Source organism: Thamnophis elegans, unplaced genomic scaffold (genome assembly GCF_009769535.1).
Source record: "Thamnophis elegans isolate rThaEle1 unplaced genomic scaffold, rThaEle1.pri scaffold_115_arrow_ctg1, whole genome shotgun sequence".
In the NCBI taxonomy this organism is placed as follows: Eukaryota; Metazoa; Chordata; class Lepidosauria; order Squamata; family Colubridae; genus Thamnophis; species Thamnophis elegans.
This window is the reverse complement of record NW_022473586.1, coordinates 65,615-84,595: the sequence shown is the minus strand read 5'-3', so window position 1 is coordinate 84,595 and position 18,981 is coordinate 65,615. Positions and strand designations below refer to the sequence as shown.

General features: G+C 47.8%; 1 protein-coding gene across 1 annotated transcript in view; it reads left to right on the top strand.

The window, feature by feature from the left end:
* The window catches only part of ADRA1D (adrenoceptor alpha 1D), a 49,965-nt gene extending 37,790 nt beyond the window's left edge, over positions 1-12,175 (top strand). The window contains exon 2 of the mRNA XM_032238324.1: positions 11,601-12,175. Within this exon, the coding sequence (XP_032094215.1) occupies positions 11,601-12,175 (575 nt within the window). The remainder of the gene's footprint in view (positions 1-11,600) is intronic.
* The last annotated feature ends 6,806 nt before the right edge of the window (positions 12,176-18,981 follow it).

The window sequence follows — 18,981 nt, the reverse complement described above, 5'->3', positions numbered from 1 at the left end:
TTTTTCTGTCTTCCTCTCTATCTTTCACCCTCACCCTCTCTCTACTCTCCCTCTCTCTCCTCCCCCTCTCTGTATTCCTCTCTCTCACCCTATCTCCCTGTCCCTTTCTTTCCCTCCCCCTCCCTACTCTCTTCCTCTCTCACTCTTCTCCCTCTCCCTTCTTCTCTCTCCATCTTCTCTCTGTCACCCTCTCTTCCTCTCTCTCCCTCATTCTCTACTCTCTCTCTACTCTTCCTCCCTCTCCTCCCCCTCTGTATCCCTTTCTCTCTCTCCCCCTCTTTCTCCCTCTCTCCCTACTCTTCCTCCCTCTACTCCCCCTCTCTATATCCCTTTCTCTCTCACCCTCTCTCCCTGTCCCTTTCTTTCCCTCCCTACTCTCTTCCTCTCCCTCTCCTCCCTCTCCCTTCCTCTCTCTCCCCCTCTCTCCCTCATCCTCTCTCTCCCTCTCTCTACTTTCCCTCCCTCTCCTCCCCCTCTCTGTATCCCTCTCTCTCTCTCACCCTCTCTCCATTCCTATCTTTCCCTGCCCCTCCCTACTCTCTTCCTCTCTCACTCTCCTCCCTCTCCCCTCCTCTCTCTCCTCCATCTTCCTCTCTCTATGTCACCCTCTCTCCCTCCCCCTCTCTCTGTCTTCCTCCTCTCTCTGTCTTCCTCTTTCCTCTCTCTCTTCCTCTCTCTTCCTCTCTCTCTCTCTCTCTCTCTCTCTTTCCCCTCCCCCTCCCTTCCTCTCTTTCCCACTGTCTCCTGATTGTTCGGTCAAAGTTACCCAGCTGGCTTTTACGGCTAAGGCAGGATTTGATTTCCCCATCTCCAGCTTCCTACCCTGGTACCTTAACCGCCAGAACCAATCGGCTGTGCTTACGCTTGGCCCAGGCAGGCCAAAACGAAAATCAACCCTTGAATCCCTTCCTCCAGGGAAGGAACAAGGGGCTACAGCCTGGAGATCGTTTTTGGACACCCGGGGAAACGAATGTGGACGTTCTCCTGAAAACGGAGAGACGTCGGAGCTGCAAAATTGCCTCTGCTCCATCAAAAGGTCCTTCGCCTTTTGAAGATGGGGAGATTCCTCCACGCTTGCTTTGCTTTGAGACTCTTGAAAGCGAGTCTTGTTTCCCGAAAAGCCGGAGGATGAAAGGGGAAAGTTGGCAGGGATCAGAAGGAGGAAAAAAATGCCCCACTTTTGTCTTAATTTTAAGAGAAATTTACCGGAGCTGGTGGCTTGTTTTGCATCCGAATTCACGGTGGAGAGAAGGAAATGTTTAGTGGCATTGCTTGTGTTGGAAAAAGCATACGTGGCAGCAACTTGTGGTTAACACAACCAGCAAAAGGCCGATCTACCAAACTCAATACAGGTAGTCCTCGAGTTACGACCAACTCGAGCCCCAAATTTCTTTTCTTTGCATTAATTTTTTCCTTTTTTTTTCCCCAGTATAAACATACACATTTTAGGGACAGTAGATTGACTGGGTTCACGCCTTTTTCTGAACCACATTAACAATAGTAATACGAATAAATAGGTATAATTCTAACCTTCCAACAATATTGCTCTGTTTCCATAACCCGAGTGAGGAGGTTGGGGAGGAACCTGGGCCAGTCCTGGAGTCTGGGGAAGGCTCTAAGGAGGGCTCTGTGTCGGAGGCAGAGAGGGGGCCAGAACCGTCCAACAGTTATCAGTTGCCTTCGGAGTCAGACATTAGTGAGGCAGAAGAACAGCTAGAGCCTGTTCCCAGTGTGCACATGCGCAGAGCTGCCAGACGAAGGGAACAGCTAAAGAACAGGGGTCGACTTGAGAGTAAGGCCACAGGTGGACGGTGAATGGCCCCTCCCAGAGGGAATAAAAGGGGAGAGAAAGGGGAGTGGAGTTTGCAGGAGACCATCAGTTCGCTTCATTGGTTCATGACTCTCCGAGACTCCTGGCCAAGTTTTGCAGATCTCAGCCTGGCAGCTCTCCAAGCCAGATAAGGTCTGTGACCGTAAATCCTCCCTTGAAAGACTTTGCTGGATGCGAATGAGCAGAATTCACAGCAAATTAATAAAAAGGGGGGGTTTTTTTGTCCGGACAAGGAGTTTGCTTCCGGCTCTCAGGAAGCCTTGATCAGAACACCACCCGAGTTGTGAAGTTGTGTGTAACAGCAGCAAAATTCAGCGCTTGCATTTTGCAAGGTGGAAATAATTCCTCGTTGTGCAGTCTTTTGTGCACCACAAAGAGAGGCACACCCACTCGAAAACACCCACACACACACAGACACACACACAGAGGAATCCTTGCTTGGGCCAAACCGGGAGTTGCAGCAGGAATGAATCTTCATTTTGTTGTGTAACAGATCACATAGCAGAAGCAGAAGGATAATTTGGCTGGACCCACCGATGTGGGGCTGAGGAGGGAGGGTGTATGGCCACAAGAGAAGCTTTGGTTTATTTTATTTCCCCCCCTCATTTCGGCTGGGCTTCCGTTTTTTTTTCCTTAAGCCGCTTTTGAGGCAAACCCAAGAATGTGCGAACGGACCGTCGTAAATGTGAATCAGTGCTCAAGCCTCCAAATGAAAATCACGTGACCACGGGTGGGGGTGGAGGGGGTGCTGCAAAGGTCATAAGTGTGGGGAAATGATCATAAGTCGCTTTTTTCAGTGTCGGCGTAACTTCGAACGGTCACAACGCGGACTGCTGTAAGTCGAGGGCTACCTGTACTTAGTTCGCGTTAAGTGAGTCGCACCCAGTTTTACGACCTGGGTTGGTTATTAAGCCTAGCGCCGCAGTTCTGAGCGGAATCACGGGGTCACTAAGTGAATCTGGATTCCCCTTGTTGATTTTCCTGTATGGAAGCCGGCTGGGAAGGTCAGAAATGGGGATGGGGAATGGTCATAAGTGTGAGAACTTCGGTCATAAGTGTGAGGACCGGAAAAATCGCCCCTTTTTTTCCTTTTGTAGTGCCCTTGTAGTATCGGCCGGTCGCTAAACAAACAGATGAATGGTGGCACCTGCTTTTTAATTGCAATGTGTATTATATGTTTGCTTGTTTAAAATTCTGTTTAAGATGTGAGATATGCTATCGCGTGGCTTTTGTTCCTCCAGGGAATGAAAGAAATTATTGGAGAGATATAAACTCCTAAGACAGACAGACGGGTGGGAAAATTAAAAAATTCAGCTGGATTTTTGGCCTTTGCGATGCCTGAGTCAGAATGGAAGTCCGCCTTGTTGCCAGCCAATCTGAAAGGACCTTAAGAATTAAAAATTAATAGAATTAAGGAGAAATTTCCTGTCAGTGAGAACAAATAATCAGTAAAATGGCTTCTCTCCAGAAGTAGAGAATGCTCCAACATTGGAAGTTTTAAAGAAGAGATTGTCCAATCATTTGTCTAAAAATAGTAGAGGGTTGGACTAGAGGACCTCCAAGGTCCCTTCCGACTCTGGTATTCTGTAAAGATTCAGAAGAGGAGGACTAGGGGTGACATGATAGCAGTATTCCAATATTTGAGGGGCTGCCCCAAAGAAGTGGGGAGTCAACCTATTCTCCAAAGCACCTTGAAGGCAGGACAAGAAGCAATGGGTGGAAATTAATCCAGGAGAGAAGCAACCTAGAATTAAGGAGAAATTTCCTGACAGAAAAATTAACCAGTGGAACAACTTGCCACCAGAGGTTGTGCGTGCTCCAACACTGGAAGTTTTTAAGAAGAGATTGGACAGCCATTTGTCTGAAATGGTAGAGGGTCTCCTGCTTGAGCAGGGGGTTGGACTAGAAGACCTCCAAGGTCCCTTCCGACTCTGTTATTCTGTAGTCCCATCAATTTTTCAGGGTAGGCTGATCTGGTTCATTAATTTGTACTAGATGGCAACAGTTCTCCAGGGACTCAACAAACTAAATTCTCCGTAGGTAAAACTTGATTCACCTTTACGCTACCAGTTTCTCAGCTGCGACCACATTAAGACATTCCCAGTGAGTACAGGAAGTCTTCGATTTACGGCCAGTCTCTTAACAACCATTCATAGTTACAATCCAGACGAAATACAGGATTTACGATCCAGATTTAAAGTTCCCACAGTCACATTCGGGACCCTCCGAGCAACCAAAATGTTTTCAGTGAATTGTAGCCCAAATTGTCGGTGAACGAGAGCCAATGTCTGTGGCTGAGACAGTTGTTAAGAGAGTTTTGTCCCATTTTACGACCTTTCCTGACACCACCTTGAGTAAATCACTGCAATTGATAAGTTTGTAACACGGCTGTTAAGTGAATCTGGCCTTCCCATTGGCTTAGGTCGCAAAAGGGTAACAGATTAAGAGAGTTGGAAGGGTCCTTGTGGGTCATCTAGTCTGAAGCACGTAACCCTATAACGCTCCCATCATCTCCTTTTAACGACCCCATAATCCCGTGTGGGGTGGAGTCTGGGCAACTGAATGGAGCTGAGTATTTACTGGCCAGCTGCCCTTCCCTGTCGCCAGTGTGGAGTTATGTTCAGCAGATATATTCTCAGCGTGTCCAGAGAGAGAAATATCTGCCTCTACCTAGGATCGAACTCATGGCCTCCTGATTGTCAGGCAGGAGCTCCACCTCCAGGCCACCGCAGCACTCCTAACTCCACAACCCTTTGACCTATCATAAATACAAGTCCGTTGCCAAGTGTCTGAAATTTGATCACGTGACCACAGCAGGGGTGGGTTCTGGCCGGCGTTACTGCCGGTTCGCTCATGCGTGCATGCTGGATGCGCAGTTCAAAAGAAAGATGGCGACGGCAGCAACCGGGAAACCGGTTGAGGGGCGTGGCCAGCCTGGTTTTGCAACCCAGGCCGGCATACCACTACCGGTACAATATTTAACATATATATAGCTTCTACTGTACTGCTGTAAAATGGCTTCTACTGTACAGCGCAGTGGAGATGCCATCAGGTTTGGAGCTACCCATCCTATAGTGTAGTGTAGTGAAAACGTGTATGTGTTTTTTGTGTTTATGTGTAAACGTCTGTGTGTTCCAGCATAACTCTGGAACGCCTTGAGCAATTTCAATCAAACTTGGTACACAGATGACTTATTCTCTGGAAACAAATACTGTGGGGGTAAGACACCCCTAACACCCCTCGGGGTGCTTGTTCTGTTGAGATACAGCCTGTTGTGCCTTAAAATGGCTTCTACCATACTGCCGTAAAATGGCTTCTATGTACAGCGCTGTGGAGTTGCCATAGTAAGGCTTCACAGTACTCCATGAGGGGGCTTCCTCTGGTAAGGGGAAAAATCCAATATTAGAAATTATGTTTGGTCCAGACATTTCCCCCCCCTATTAATAAATACCCGGCCAACGCCGGGTTATCAGCTAGTAATAAAAATAAAATTTATTATGAGGATGAGCCCGTGCGTTTCACTCGTCTCGCTTTGGAGATATTGAAAGCTTTTGGGGGGCCTCTAAATGTCAACCGGTCCCTTCCGAGCCTCTTGGACGCTCAGATTTTAGGGGAGGAAGGGGAAGGAGAGAAGGGAAAGGAGAGGAGGAAGGAAGGAGAGAAGAAAGAGAAGAAAGGGGGGTAGGAAGGAGGGAGGGAAGGAGGAAGGAGGGAAGGAAGGAGAGAAGAAAGGAGGGAAGGAAGGAAGGAGAGAAGAAAGGAGGGAATGTAGGAGAGAAGGAAGGGGGAAGGAAGGAGGAAAGGAAGGGGGAAAGGAAGGAGAGAAGTAGAAAAGAAAGGAGGGAAGGAGAGAAGGAGGGAAGGGGAAGGAGGGAGGGAAGGAAGGGGAGTAGGAGAGAAGAAATGAGGGAAGGAAAGAGGGAGGGAGGGAAGAAGAAGTAGGACCGTTGTAAGATAAGATGGATCTATGGGATGTTAAAAAAGCAATTTTCAAGTATATTGTCAACAGTAGGGAAAAATTGTTATAAATACATATTATTAATAACAGTTATGAGATCATATAATTGTGAATGTATATATGAAATTGATAAAATTAAAATAATAATAATTTTAAAAAAAAGATTTAGCCACGATTCCTGGCTAGCCCCGGCTTTGTAACCCATCATACGAATTAACAATGCAGTCACGCAGAATCATGATTCATCTAAAATTAAAAGGCATTCAGGCTGAGTCATAAAGTTATTTTTGGAACTCCTCAGGGCAGTAGCCTGGCGGGTTTTTGGAAGAGAGCAAGGGAGCCCCCTGCTGGAAGAGAGCAGCATTACATTTTGGATCATTTTGGATAGAAATCTGGAATAGAACAGAACAGCTATAGCAAACCTTTTCGGCATGCGCGTGCCGAAGCACCGGAAACCCAAAGACAAGATGGCAGGAGCTGGTCTTCGGGTTTCTGGCGCTGCGACGCATGTGAAGACTATTTGTCTGGCGCGCATACATGCACCGGAAGCCCGCAGACCAGCTGCTCGGCACGTGCATACCCACCGCCAGTTGGTCTTTGGTGCTCCACCATGTGTAGAAACCAGCTGGCTGGCATGCATGCGCACGCCGGAAACCAGGAGAGCTGCTGGCGACAGTGCGCTTGCCCGCAGAGAGGGCTGTTTGCCATCACGGGAATAGAATAACAGAGTTGGAAGGGACCTTGGAGGTCTTCTAGTCCAACCCCCTGCATAAGCAAAAAACTCTACTCCACGACAGACAAATTGTTTCCTAGTCTCTTCTTAAAGACTTCCAGTGTTGGGGCATTCACAGCTTCTGGAATCAAGTTGTTCCATTGGTTAATTGTTCCCGCTGTCAGGAAATTCCTCCTCAGTTGTAAGTTGCCTCCGCAACTTTCCGAAAATAACTTCTGTTCCATCGGTTGATTGTTCTCACTGTCAGAAAAGTTTCTCCTTTAGGTTCATTTAGTGACTATTCGAGGCTACAACGGGGCTGGGAGGGGGGGAAGTGTCTTGTGACCGTTTTCCATACTTACAGCCATTGCAGCCAGCCTCCAGCTCCTCTTCATGAAGGATAGGGAGCTCAGCACCCAACCTCCAGCTCAGTGGTGGGATTCAGCCGGTTTGCACCTGTTTGCGAGAACCGGTTGGTAACTTTCTAAGCAGTTCAGAGAACCGGTTGTTGGAAGAAATCTCCTTTTGTTTCTTTCCACTTTACAGGGCTAATCCTGTAAGGAAGGCAGGAAGGAAACATTCTGGTGTTGTTTCTAGCCTCATCTTTGTTGCCCTGCTTACAGAAACGGCCTCTCTGGTTAACCCTTATTACCATTGTAACAGCTAAGGCGAAGCGCCCATCGATCTGAGTGACGTTGAGTTGGCCACACACAAACAGTCACATGATCACCGAGCCACGCCAACCCAGCTGGTCATTAAGGAAGAGAACCGGTTGTTAAATTATTTGAATCCCACCACTGCTCCAGCTCCTCTTCATGAAAGGTAGGGAGCTCAGCACCCAACCTCCAGCTCCTCTTCATGAAAAGTAGGGAGCTCAGCACCCAACCTCCAGCTCCTCTTCATGAAAGGTAGGGAGCTCAGCACCCAACCTCCAGCTCCTCTTCATGAAAGGTAGGGAGCTCAGCACCCAACCTCCAGCTCCTCTTCATGAAAAGTAGGGAGCTCAGCACCCAACCTCCAGCTCCTCTTCATGAAAAGTAGGGAGTTCAGCACCCAACCTCCAGCTCCTCTTCATGAAAAGTAGGGAGCTCAGCACCCAACCTCCAGCTCCTCTTCATGAAAAGTAGGGAGCTCAGCACCCAACCTCCAGCTCCTCTTCATGAAAAGTAGGGAGCTCAGCACCCAACCTCCAGCTCCTCTTCATGAAAAGTACGGAGCTCAGCACCCAAACTCCAGCTCCTCTTCATGAAAAGTAGGGAGCTCAGCACCCAACCTCCAGCTCCTCTTCATGAAAAGTAGGGAGCTCAGCACCCAACCTCCAGCTCCTCTTCATGAAAAGTAGGGAGCTCAGCACCCAACCTCCAGCTCCTCTTCATGAAAAGTAGGGAGTTCAGCACCCAACCTCCAGCTCCTCTTCATGAAAAGTAGGGAGCTCAGCACACAACCTCCAGCTCCTCTTCATGAAAGGTAGGGAGTTCAGCACCCAACCTCCAGCTCCTCTTCATGAAAGGTAGGGAGTTCAGCACCCAACCTCCAGCTCCTCTTCATGAAAAGTAGGGAGTTCAGCACCCAACCTCCAGCTCCTCTTCATGAAAAGTAGGGAGTTCAGCACCCAACCTCCAGCTCCTCTTCATGAAAAGTAGGGAGTTCAGCACCCAACCTCCAGCTCCTCTTCATGAAAAGTAGGGAGCTCAGCACCCAACCTCCAGCTCCTCTTCATGAAAGGTAGGGAGTTCAGCACCCAACCTCCAGCTCCTCTTCATGAAAAGTAGGGAGTTCAGCACCCAACCTCCAGCTCCTCTTCATGAAAAGTAGGGAGCTCAGCACCCAACCTCCAGCTCCTCTTCATGAAAAGTAGGGAGTTCAGCACCCAACCTCCAGCTCCTCTTCATGAAAAGTAGGGAGTTCAGCACCCAACCTCCAGCTCCTCTTCATGAAAGGTAGGGAGTTCAGCACCCAACCTCCAGCTCCTCTTCATGAAAAGTAGGGAGCTCAGCACCCAACCTCCAGCTCCTCTTCATGAAAGGTAGGGAGTTCAGCACCCAACCTCCAGCTCCTCTTCATGAAAGGTAGGGAGTTCAGCACCCAACCTCCAGCTCCTCTTCATGAAAAGTAGGGAGTTCAGCACCCAACCTCCAGCTCCTCTTCATGAAAAGTAGGGAGCTCAGCACCCAACCTCCAGCTCCTCTTCATGAAAAGTAGGGAGTTCAGCACCCAACCTCCAGCTCCTCTTCATGAAAAGTAGGGAGTTCAGCACCCAACCTCCAGCTCCTCTTCATGAAAGGTAGGGAGTTCAGCACCCAACCTCCAGCTCCTCTTCATGAAAAGTAGGGAGCTCAGCACCCAACCTCCAGCTCCTCTTCATGAAAAGTAGGGAGTTCAGCACCCAACCTCCAGCTCCTCTTCATGAAAAGTAGGGAGTTCAGCACCCAACCTCCAGCTCCTCTTCATGAAAGGTAGGGAGTTCAGCACCCAACCTCCAGCTCCTCTTCATGAAAAGTAGGGAGCTCAGCACCCAACCTCCAGCTCCTCTTCATGAAAAGTAGGGAGCTCAGCACCCAACCTCCAGCTCCTCTTCATGAAAAGTAGGGAGCTCAGCACCCAACCTCCAGCTCCTCTTCATGAAAGGTAGGGAGTTCAGCACCCAACCTCCAGCTCCTCTTCATGAAAAGTAGGGAGCTCAGCACCCAACCTCCAGCTCCTCTTCATGAAAGGTAGGGAGTTCAGCACCCAACCTCCAGCTCCTCTTCATGAAAAGTAGGGAGCTCAGCACCCACCTCCAGCTCCTCTTCATGAAAAGTAGGGAGCTCAGCACCCAACCTCCAGCTCCTCTTCATGAAAAGTAGGGAGTTCAGCACCCAACCTCCAGCTCCTCTTCATGAAAAGTAGGGAGCTCAGCACCCAACCTCCAGCTCCTCTTCATGAAAGGTAGGGAGTTCAGCACCCAACCTCCAGCTCCTCTTCATGAAAAGTAGGGAGCTCAGCACCCAACCTCCAGCTCCTCTTCATGAAAGTAGGGAGCTCAGCACCCAACCTCCAGCTCCTCTTCATGAAAGGTAGGGAGCTCAGCACCCAACCTCCAGCTCCTCTTCATGAAAAGTAGGGAGCTCAGCACCCAACCTCCAGCTCCTCTTCATGAAAGGTAGGGAGTTCAGCACCCAACCTCCAGCTCCTCTTCATGAAAAGTAGGGAGCTCAGCACCCAACCTCCAGCTCCTCTTCATGAAAGGTAGGGAGTTCAGCACCCAACCTCCAGCTCCTCTTCATGAAAAGTAGGGAGCTCAGCACCCAACCTCCAGCTCCTCTTCATGAAAAGTAGGGAGTTCAGCACCCAACCTCCAGCTCCTCTTCATGAAAGGTAGGGAGTTCAGCACCCAACCTCCAGCTCCTCTTCATGAAAAGTAGGGAGTTCAGCACCCAACCTCCAGCTCCTCTTCATGAAAAGTAGGGAGTTCAGCACCCAACCTCCAGCTCCTCTTCATGAAAGGTAGGGAGTTCAGCACCCAACCTCCAGCTCCTCTTCATGAAAAGTAGGGAGCTCAGCACCCAACCTCCAGCTCCTCTTCATGAAAAGTAGGGAGCTCAGCACCCAACCTCCAGCTCCTCTTCATGAAAAGTAGGGAGCTCAGCACCCAACCTCCAGCTCCTCTTCATGAAAGGTAGGGAGTTCAGCACCCAACCTCCAGCTCCTCTTCATGAAAAGTAGGGAGCTCAGCACCCAACCTCCAGCTCCTCTTCATGAAAAGTAGGGAGTTCAGCACCCAACCTCCAGCTCCTCTTCATGAAAGGTAGGGAGTTCAGCACCCAACCTCCAGCTCCTCTTCATGAAAGGTAGGGAGTTCAGCACCCAACCTCCAGCTCCTCTTCATGAAAGTAGGGAGCTCAGCACCCAACCTCCAGCTCCTCTTCATGAAAGTAGGGAGCTCAGCACCCAACCTCCAGCTCCTCTTCATGAAAGGTAGGGAGTTCAGCACCCAACCTCCAGCTCCTCTTCATGAAAAGTAGGGAGCTCAGCACCCAACCTCCAGCTCCTCTTCATGAAAGTAGGGAGTTCAGCACCCAACCTCCAGCTCCTCTTCATGAAAGGTAGGGAGTTCAGCACCCAACCTCCAGCTCCTCTTCATGAAAAGTAGGGAGTTCAGCACCCAACCTCCAGCTCCTCTTCATGAAAGGTAGGGAGTTCAGCACCCAACCTCCAGCTCCTCTTCATGAAAGGTAGGGAGTTCAGCACCCAACCTCCAGCTCCTCTTCATGAAAAGTAGGGAGCTCAGCACCCAACCTCCAGCTCCTCTTCATGAAAAGTAGGGAGTTCAGCACCCAACCTCCAGCTCCTCTTCATGAAAGGTAGGGAGTTCAGCACCCAACCTCCAGCTCCTCTTCATGAAAAGTAGGGAGCTCAGCACCCAACCTCCAGCTCCTCTTCATGAAAGGTAGGGAGCTCAGCACCCAACCTCCAGCTCCTCTTCATGAAAGGTAGGGAGTTCAGCACCCAACCTCCAGCTCCTCTTCATGAAAGGTAGGGAGCTCAGCACCCAACCTCCAGCTCCTCTCATGAAAAGTAGGGAGCTCAGCACCCAACCTCCAGCTCCTCTTCATGAAAGGTAGGGAGTTCAGCACCCAACCTCCAGCTCCTCTTCATGAAAGGTAGGGAGTTCAGCACCCAACCTCCAGCTCCTCTTCATGAAAAGTAGGGAGCTCAGCACCCAACCTCCAGCTCCTCTTCATGAAAGGTAGGGAGCTCAGCACCCAACCTCCAGCTCCTCTTCATGAAAGGTAGGGAGTTCAGCACCCAACCTCCAGCTCCTCTTCATGAAAGGTAGGGAGCTCAGCACCCAACCTCCAGCTCCTCTTCATGAAAGGTAGGGAGTTCAGCACCCAACCTCCAGCTCCTCTTCATGAAAGGTAGGGAGTTCAGCACCCAACCTCCAGCTCCTCTTCATGAAAGGTAGGGAGCTCAGCACCCAACCTCCAGCTCTATGAAAGCTATGGAGCTCCGCTCTCAACCCTAGCTCCCGTTCATGAAAGGTATGGAGTTCCCGCTTTGTCCTAGCGAGACCCTTTCACCTTCTCAAGTCTTCTTCCATCTTTTTTTTCCCCCAGGTTCCTTCTTCCCTTCCCTGAAGCCCTCAGGAATGGCCTTCAAGATCATCTTCTGGCTGGGCTACTTCAACAGCTGCGTGAACCCCATCATCTACCCTTGCTCCAGCAAAGAGTTCAAACGAGCTTTCATCCGTCTGCTGAAGTGCCAGTGTCGTCGTCGGAGGCCCATCTGGAGAGTTTATGAGAACCCTTGGCGAGGGGCCTCCATCAACGGCTCCAGGCGAGACTCGGAGAGGGAGCCCCATTCCCGGATCTCCACCCTCAACAGCAGCTCCTTCATATTGAACTCCCGCAGCTTGGAACAGTCGAGCAGGAGAAGGACTCCGAATTTCAAGAGGTGGAGGATATTTTCTCCCTTCCACCAGCCCAGCATCCAGCTGAAGCAGAAGATGAACAGCCTCTCGCACAAGATGCGTGGGAGCTCCCTCCGGGGCGGCATGGCGGCCTCCTTCAAAACAGAGGTGGAGTCGGTTTCCATCGGCATCCCCAGTGACTTCTTGGAATGCATCGACTACCAAATGTACGATGACCTGACGGACTCTGAATCTTGCGGGCTGAAGGAAACGGATATTTGACGCTAACCGGGGGGGGGGACCTCTCGGGTTTTTGGGGTTGTCTCCATCTTGTAAGCGTTCGGTTGACAAAGGCCGGCTGAAAAAGGCACTCCGTGAGTGAGACAGGTAGACTAACCAAGGTAGACACACCCCGTTCGTACCCTGTTTCCCCGAAAATAAGACCTCCCCGGATAATTAGCCCATCCGGGCTTTTGAGCACATGCGCTAAAATAAGCCCTCCCCAAAAAATATTGCAACACAGCAGCAGCCATGAGGTGACTACGCTCGCCGCCTCAAAAATAATAATTTACCCCCCCCCCCGAAAATAAGGCCAAGCGCTTATTTCGGGGGTGAAACAAAAATAAGACCCTGTCGGAGGAGGAGGACCCGGTCTTATTTTCAGGAAAACATAGTGGAAATCCATGTTTTTGTATACAGAAGAGACAATATTTCATTGGACACACAACAGGCACCTTTGTCGGGGCCTTGGTGATCTCTGAGCTGGGTGGTTTCCTTGCAGTTGTTTCGTGAGCCAGCTAGGTTACATCATCAGTGCTAGAAGAGGGTGGATTTTCTCTCTGTTTTTATACAATCTACACCCCCCCCTCCTTCCTAGCATTGATGGTGTCACCTAGTTGGGTCACAAAACGCCTGCAAGAAAAGCACCAAGGTCAGAGGTCACCAAAGACCCCACAAATTCAACCCTCAAACTACAAATATTATCTTTTATTGTTAGGCACACCCTGGTCTCCGATGAGTAAAAGAGCAGGGCATCCTAACTCCGGTTGGAAACTGAGTTGAGGTTACCTAAAGAAGGTCAGACGGCCACTATGTTGAGAAGGATAAATACAGCTGGTCCTCAACTTATGACCACAACTGAGTCCCAAATTTCGGTCGCTAAGTGAAGCCATCGTGAATTCCGCCCTCTCTCACAACCTTTCTTGCCACAGTGAATCACTGCAGTTGTTACGTTAAGGCTGTAAAAACCTCGCACGGCTCCCTGAACATCTGGCAAGCATTCGAAATCTCGATTGCGTGACCGCGGGGAATACAGCGACGGTCGTAAGTTTGAAAAACGGCCGTAAGTCATTTTTTCCAGGGCTGTTACAACTTGGAACAGCCACTAAACGGATGCTTATGAGTCGAGAACAGTTGCAAGCGGTTTGTAAGCGAGCCACCTAGTTTACTCTAGGTTTGAGTTTCTCCGTCTCGGAATATTTCTTCGAAAATGTCGCGTGGGTTTTTTCGTTGTGTAATCAGTGTTATACTATGCCAAACATTTTGATTCTTTCAAAAAAAAAAAATCATGTTCCCTCCGTGTTTTTACTTCCTTACGATGGAAAAGATTGTTTTGGTTCAGTTCTCCAGGCTGAGAGGTGGGATGGGGGGGTACCTGATAGCATTTCTCCCTTCCTTGAAAAATCTCATTTAAAAAAAAAAAATCAAAAGCAATAGATGGAAACTAATCAAGGAGAGAAGCAACTTAAGAGCTGAGGAGAAATTGCCTGACAGTGAGAACAATTAATCCGTGGAACAACTTGCCTCCAGAAGTTGTGAATGCTCCAACCCTGGACGTTTTTAAGAAGATGTCGGATGAGCAATTGTCTGAAGTGGTGGAGGGTTTCCTGCCTAAGCAGGGGGTTGGACTAGAAGACCTCCAAGGTCCCTTCCGACTCTGTTATTCTGTTGTAAATTCTTGTCTTTGGGTTTTTTCCCCCAAACGGGGCTGCCTGCCCTCTTGAGATGGCAAAACGTAAAATAGGATGGCTCCGTCAGCAGTTTTGATTCCCCTGGGAATCAAATCAGCTGAAAGAAAATTTCGATAAATTTTAAAACACCCTAGAAATGGGTTCGAGCGAAATAGGACAAGAAATTTAACTCTTTGTTAAATCGAAACCATCTCGTGTTGTCAACTAGAGGACATTGTGAGGAGAGACAATATTCCATACATCGCCTTGGACAAAAGAACATCTCACAAATCCTTGAATTATTTCAAGATTTCTCTACTTGCAAAGCAACTACAGTGTCTTCCTGAGAAGATACTTCTTATCATTCCATTAGGATAATATTTGGTACTGCTAAGAGGTCTGGACTTCAACTCCCAGAAGTCTTCAGTCAACATGCTGGCTGGGGAATTCTGGGTGCTGAAGTCCTCACACATCTTACCTTCCCATTAGGACAATGTTTGGCCATGCTAAGAGGTCTGGACTTCAACTCCCAGAATTCCTCGAGTCAACATGCTGGCTGGGGAATTCTGGGAGTCGAAGTCCTTTCCTTACCCATTAGGACAGTATTTGGCCATGCTAAAATGTCTGGACTTCAACTCCCAGAAGTCCTCAGCCAGCATGCTAGCTAGGGAATTCTGGGAGTCGAAGTCCTGTCCTTACGCATTAGGACAGTATTTGGCCATGCTAAAATGTCTGGACTTCAACTCCCAGAAGTCCTCAGCCAGCATGCTAGCTAGGGAATTCTGGGAGTCGAAGTCCTTTCCTTACCCATTAGGACAGTATTTGGCCATGCTAAAATGTCTGGACTTCAACTCCCAGACGTCCTCAGCCAGCATGCTAGCTAGGGAATTCTGGGAGTTGAAGTCCTCACACTACTTTCCCATTAGGACAATGTTTGGCCATGCTAAGATGTTTGGACTTCAACTCCCAGAAGTCTTCAGCAAGCATGCTGACTGAGGAATTCTGGGAGTTGAAGTCCTCACATCTTCAAGGTTGAAAAATCACATCATTAGGGGAACAAAAACCAATCACAAAATACACAACCTCTTTGTTGTGACTTCACAGGTCACAACTGACTTCATCCAAGGCATTAAGTTGATTTTGGGGGGGGGGGGGGGAAGACCAAACTGTAAGCCAGAATCTGCAGCACAGTCATAGTTGGAGGAAGCCAACTTAAAAACTTTCACAAGTTGTTATTTCTGTTTTATTTCAAGTACTGCGTGTCCTGGGACTGTCAGCTCCAAGTTAGCCTGAAATAATTCCACTTGAACTAGGAAGGGAATTCACTCAAGTCCATGGACATTGTATTTTGCCAAGTGATTTGGCTCCAGGATGCCTAACTCTCCCACGGAATAAAAATAAACCCAGAATAACAGAATCGGAAGGGATCTTGGAGGTCTTCTAGTCCAACCCATTGCTCTAGCAGGGGACCCTCAACCATTCCGGGCAAAATTCATGATTCAGAATTCAACAACTCAGAATAAATTGCATATCTTTCAAGCCCAGCGTGAGGCTCGAAATAAGTGGCCTAACGTGGCTACCTCCTCACTGCCTAACAGCCTTGAAAAAAGGGACAATAATACAGGTAGTCCTCGACTTACTATCACAACTGAGCCCCCAAAAAATCCGTCGCTAAGTGAAACGTTTTTTTAAAGTGAATTTTGATTCATTTTATGAACATTCATACCACAGTTGTTAAGTGAATCACTGCAGTTGTTCAGTTAACGACACCGTCGTTAAGTGAATCTGATTTTTTTGCTTGTCAGTAAGTTGCAAAAGGGGATTACGTGACCCCAGGGATCTGCAACCGTCATAAGTATGAGTCAGTTGCCGAGCATCTGAATTTTGATCACGGGGAAGCTACAATGGTCATAAGTTTGAAAAATGGTCAAAACTCACTTTTTCCGGTGCCGTCGTAACTTTGAACGGTCGCTAAACGAACTGTTTGCAAGACAAGGACTACCTGTGTAGTGCCACAAAGAATTATTTCTAATTTTGTCGAATTTTACGCGGCCCTTTCAGAAAAATCCTCTTTTGCCATCTTCTAAATCAGTTTTGGGTTTTGTTTGTTTTTTCAATTTTGATCACTTTAAAAATGGGCGGACAGGGAAATTCTGGGAGTTGAACTCCGGCTATCTTAGAAGTCGCCAAGACTGGAAAAACGACCATTGTCACTCTGAACGAACTGTTGTAAGTTGAGGATTATCCGTAGAGGTTTATTTTTCAAGTCCAAGAATGCAGAAGTGAGGCGGTGGAGAGAAGAGACGCGGTAATCGAAGGGTGGGGGGAAACCGGACGCTTGATTTTCAGAAGTATAATATGTATCATTCTAAAATGTCGGCTTGTTTGAACTTCGTACATCGGACTGAAATTCCCCACGGCGGACCAGACGGAAGGGCGAAAACATCCTTCTGCTCGTGTGTCGGACGGATGTTTTCTAACCTTTCTATTGTTTACAAAAACTCTGTACCTGGGTGTGCATTTCATTGAACAACAAAAAAAAAAGATCTTTGGCTATTCTACATCCCGTTTCTTTGGCTCCCGTCCTCTGTAAAATCTGCAAGTGTATTTATTCGCGGAGGGGCGGAAAAAAATAACGATGGATGGATTTCCCCCCTCGACTTTTCCAAACAGAATGTACATTATCTCTTCTGTTTCTTTGTACCAAATACATGCACAATTTTTCCTTCGGGGCATCGTTTCTGACACGGTGTGGCTTTTTCCCTTTGTTGGTTCTCACACTTAAGACCCGTAGCAGATGATTTAAAAAAAAAATGTGTTATTTCTCTTTGGGAAACAGAATATTAAGGGAAAAGTCTTTGTAGATCAGTGATGGGATTCAAATAATTTAGCAACCGGTTCTCTGCCGAGTGACTAGCTCAGTAGGTGGGGCTCGGTGGTCATGTGACTGCGTGGGTGTGGCCAACTCAATGTCACTCACATCGATGGGCGCGTCGCCTTAGCTGTTACAACGCAATAAAGGTTAAATGGAGAGGCAGTTTCTGAAAGCAGGGAAATAAAGATGAGGCTGGAAACAACACCAGAATGTTTCCTTCCTGCCTTCCTTACAGGATTAGCCCTGTAAAGTGCGGAAAAAATCAAAAGGAGATTTCTTCCAACAACCGGTTCTCCGAACTGCTTAGAAAGTTACCAACCGGTTCTCTCGAATCGGTGCGAACCGGCTGAATCCCACCACTGGTGTAGATTCTCCATCATCCAAAGGTGCTTTTTTTTTTTCAGGAGGCAACTGGGCTTTCTGGTTTTTCTTTGAAGGCGTTTTGCTTCTCATCCAAGAAGCTTCTTCAGCTTCTGACTGGATGGTGGGGAATAGAAGGGTTAGACTCCTTGCAGACACGCTGGTCATTTGCATCCTTTTGGAGGGTCGTTGAGGCCACATGGGAGGTTGATCTGTGTGTCTTTTGAGGACTTTTCACTTCCATTCCCCGCTATCCTGTCAGACCCGAAGAAGCTTCTTGGATGAGAAGTGAAACGTCTTCAAAAGAAAAGAAAAAACAAGAAAGTCCAGTTGCCTCCTGAATAAAAGCACCTTTGGGATAACCACGACCTGGATGACGGAGAATCTCTACTGGATTTTAGCTGTAGAATTTGGGATGAAGACCCTTGGAATGGGTGTGGGAGTAGGAACGGATTTCCAGAGGAAAAAATTGCAGACTACAGGAACCATTTGCAGCACTCGGCTGACCCTGAGGACAGAGATAAACCTCCAAGGGCTTCAATGAGCTGACCCTGAGGACAGAGATAAACCTCCAAGGGCTTCAATGAGCTGACCCTGAGGACAGAGATAAACCTCCAAGGGCTTCAATGAGCTTCTAAAAAGGATGCAAATGACTAGCTGTCTGCAAGGAGCATCAATCCTTCCTTTCCCCAATATTCTGTCAGAAGCTGAAGAAGCTTCTTGGATGAGAAGTGAAACGTCTTCAAAAGAAAAAAACAAGGAAGTCCAGTTGCCTCCTGAAAAAAGCACCTTTGGGACAATATTGAGGAAAATCAGCATACAATACAGGTTAGTCTCTCGACTTAACAACCACAACTGAGTCCAAAATTTCTGGTGATCGTGCCACCCAGATGGCTCTCGTGCCGAGGTGGGACTAGAATTCACTCTCTCCTAGTGATTGGATCAAAGTCACGCTTTTCATAATACCGCAAACCCAAGTCCCTTCTGCTCCAGTCTGGGATATTCTGTAAGCCCAACTCGATGGCTGTTTTACATCTCGTTTTAGGTTTTATGAGATTTAAAATAAAATCACCCAAAGTAGATTTTATTTATTATCATTTATTTGGACAGACTTTTTCTGTTACCCCCCTAGCTGGCAATTTTGGACATCATATCATTTCCTCTGGCACTAATTGAGAGTTAAAGGGGATTAAATTCATATTCCGATCATGGGTGATGCCTAGTTAGGTCATGAAACATAATTTTTGTAATCCTTTCTGGAGAAAACCTCTCCAAATGGTCATTTAATTTTAACCCCAACTTAATGATCAATAATTTGATCGAACCAGATCTGGCTGCAAACATCCACAAGGCCACTAGAGGGCGCAAGGTTAAAAGTGAAAAGTTTTTCCATTTCTCTATTCTCTTTACAGGCAGTCCTGGATTTACCAAAGTTTATTTAGTTTATTTAGACACAACAGCACAGGAAAAAGTGACTTATGTTTCTTTCACACTTACGAACATTGCGGTATCCCCGTGGTCAAGTGCTCAGAATTCAGACACTTGGCTGCTGACTCATGCTTACGACGGTGCTCGTGTCCCGGAATCAGGTGATCCCCTTTTGCAACCTTCTGACAAGCAGAGTCAATGGGGAATAGAGATTCACTTAACGACCGCATTACTCACTTTAACAACTGCAGTGATGCACTTAACAATTAGGGCAAAAGTGTCATACAATGGGGCAAAAACTCGCTTAGAGACAGTCTCACTTAACAACATAAATTTTGAGCTCAGTTATAGTCATAAGTTGAGGACTATCTGTATTTGCAGCTCAGGTCGAATAGCCCTAGAATTGACTTTTTTAAAAAAAAAAAAAAAAAGAATCATCCAGATGTGAGCATATTTTAATTTTTCTCTTATAGGTG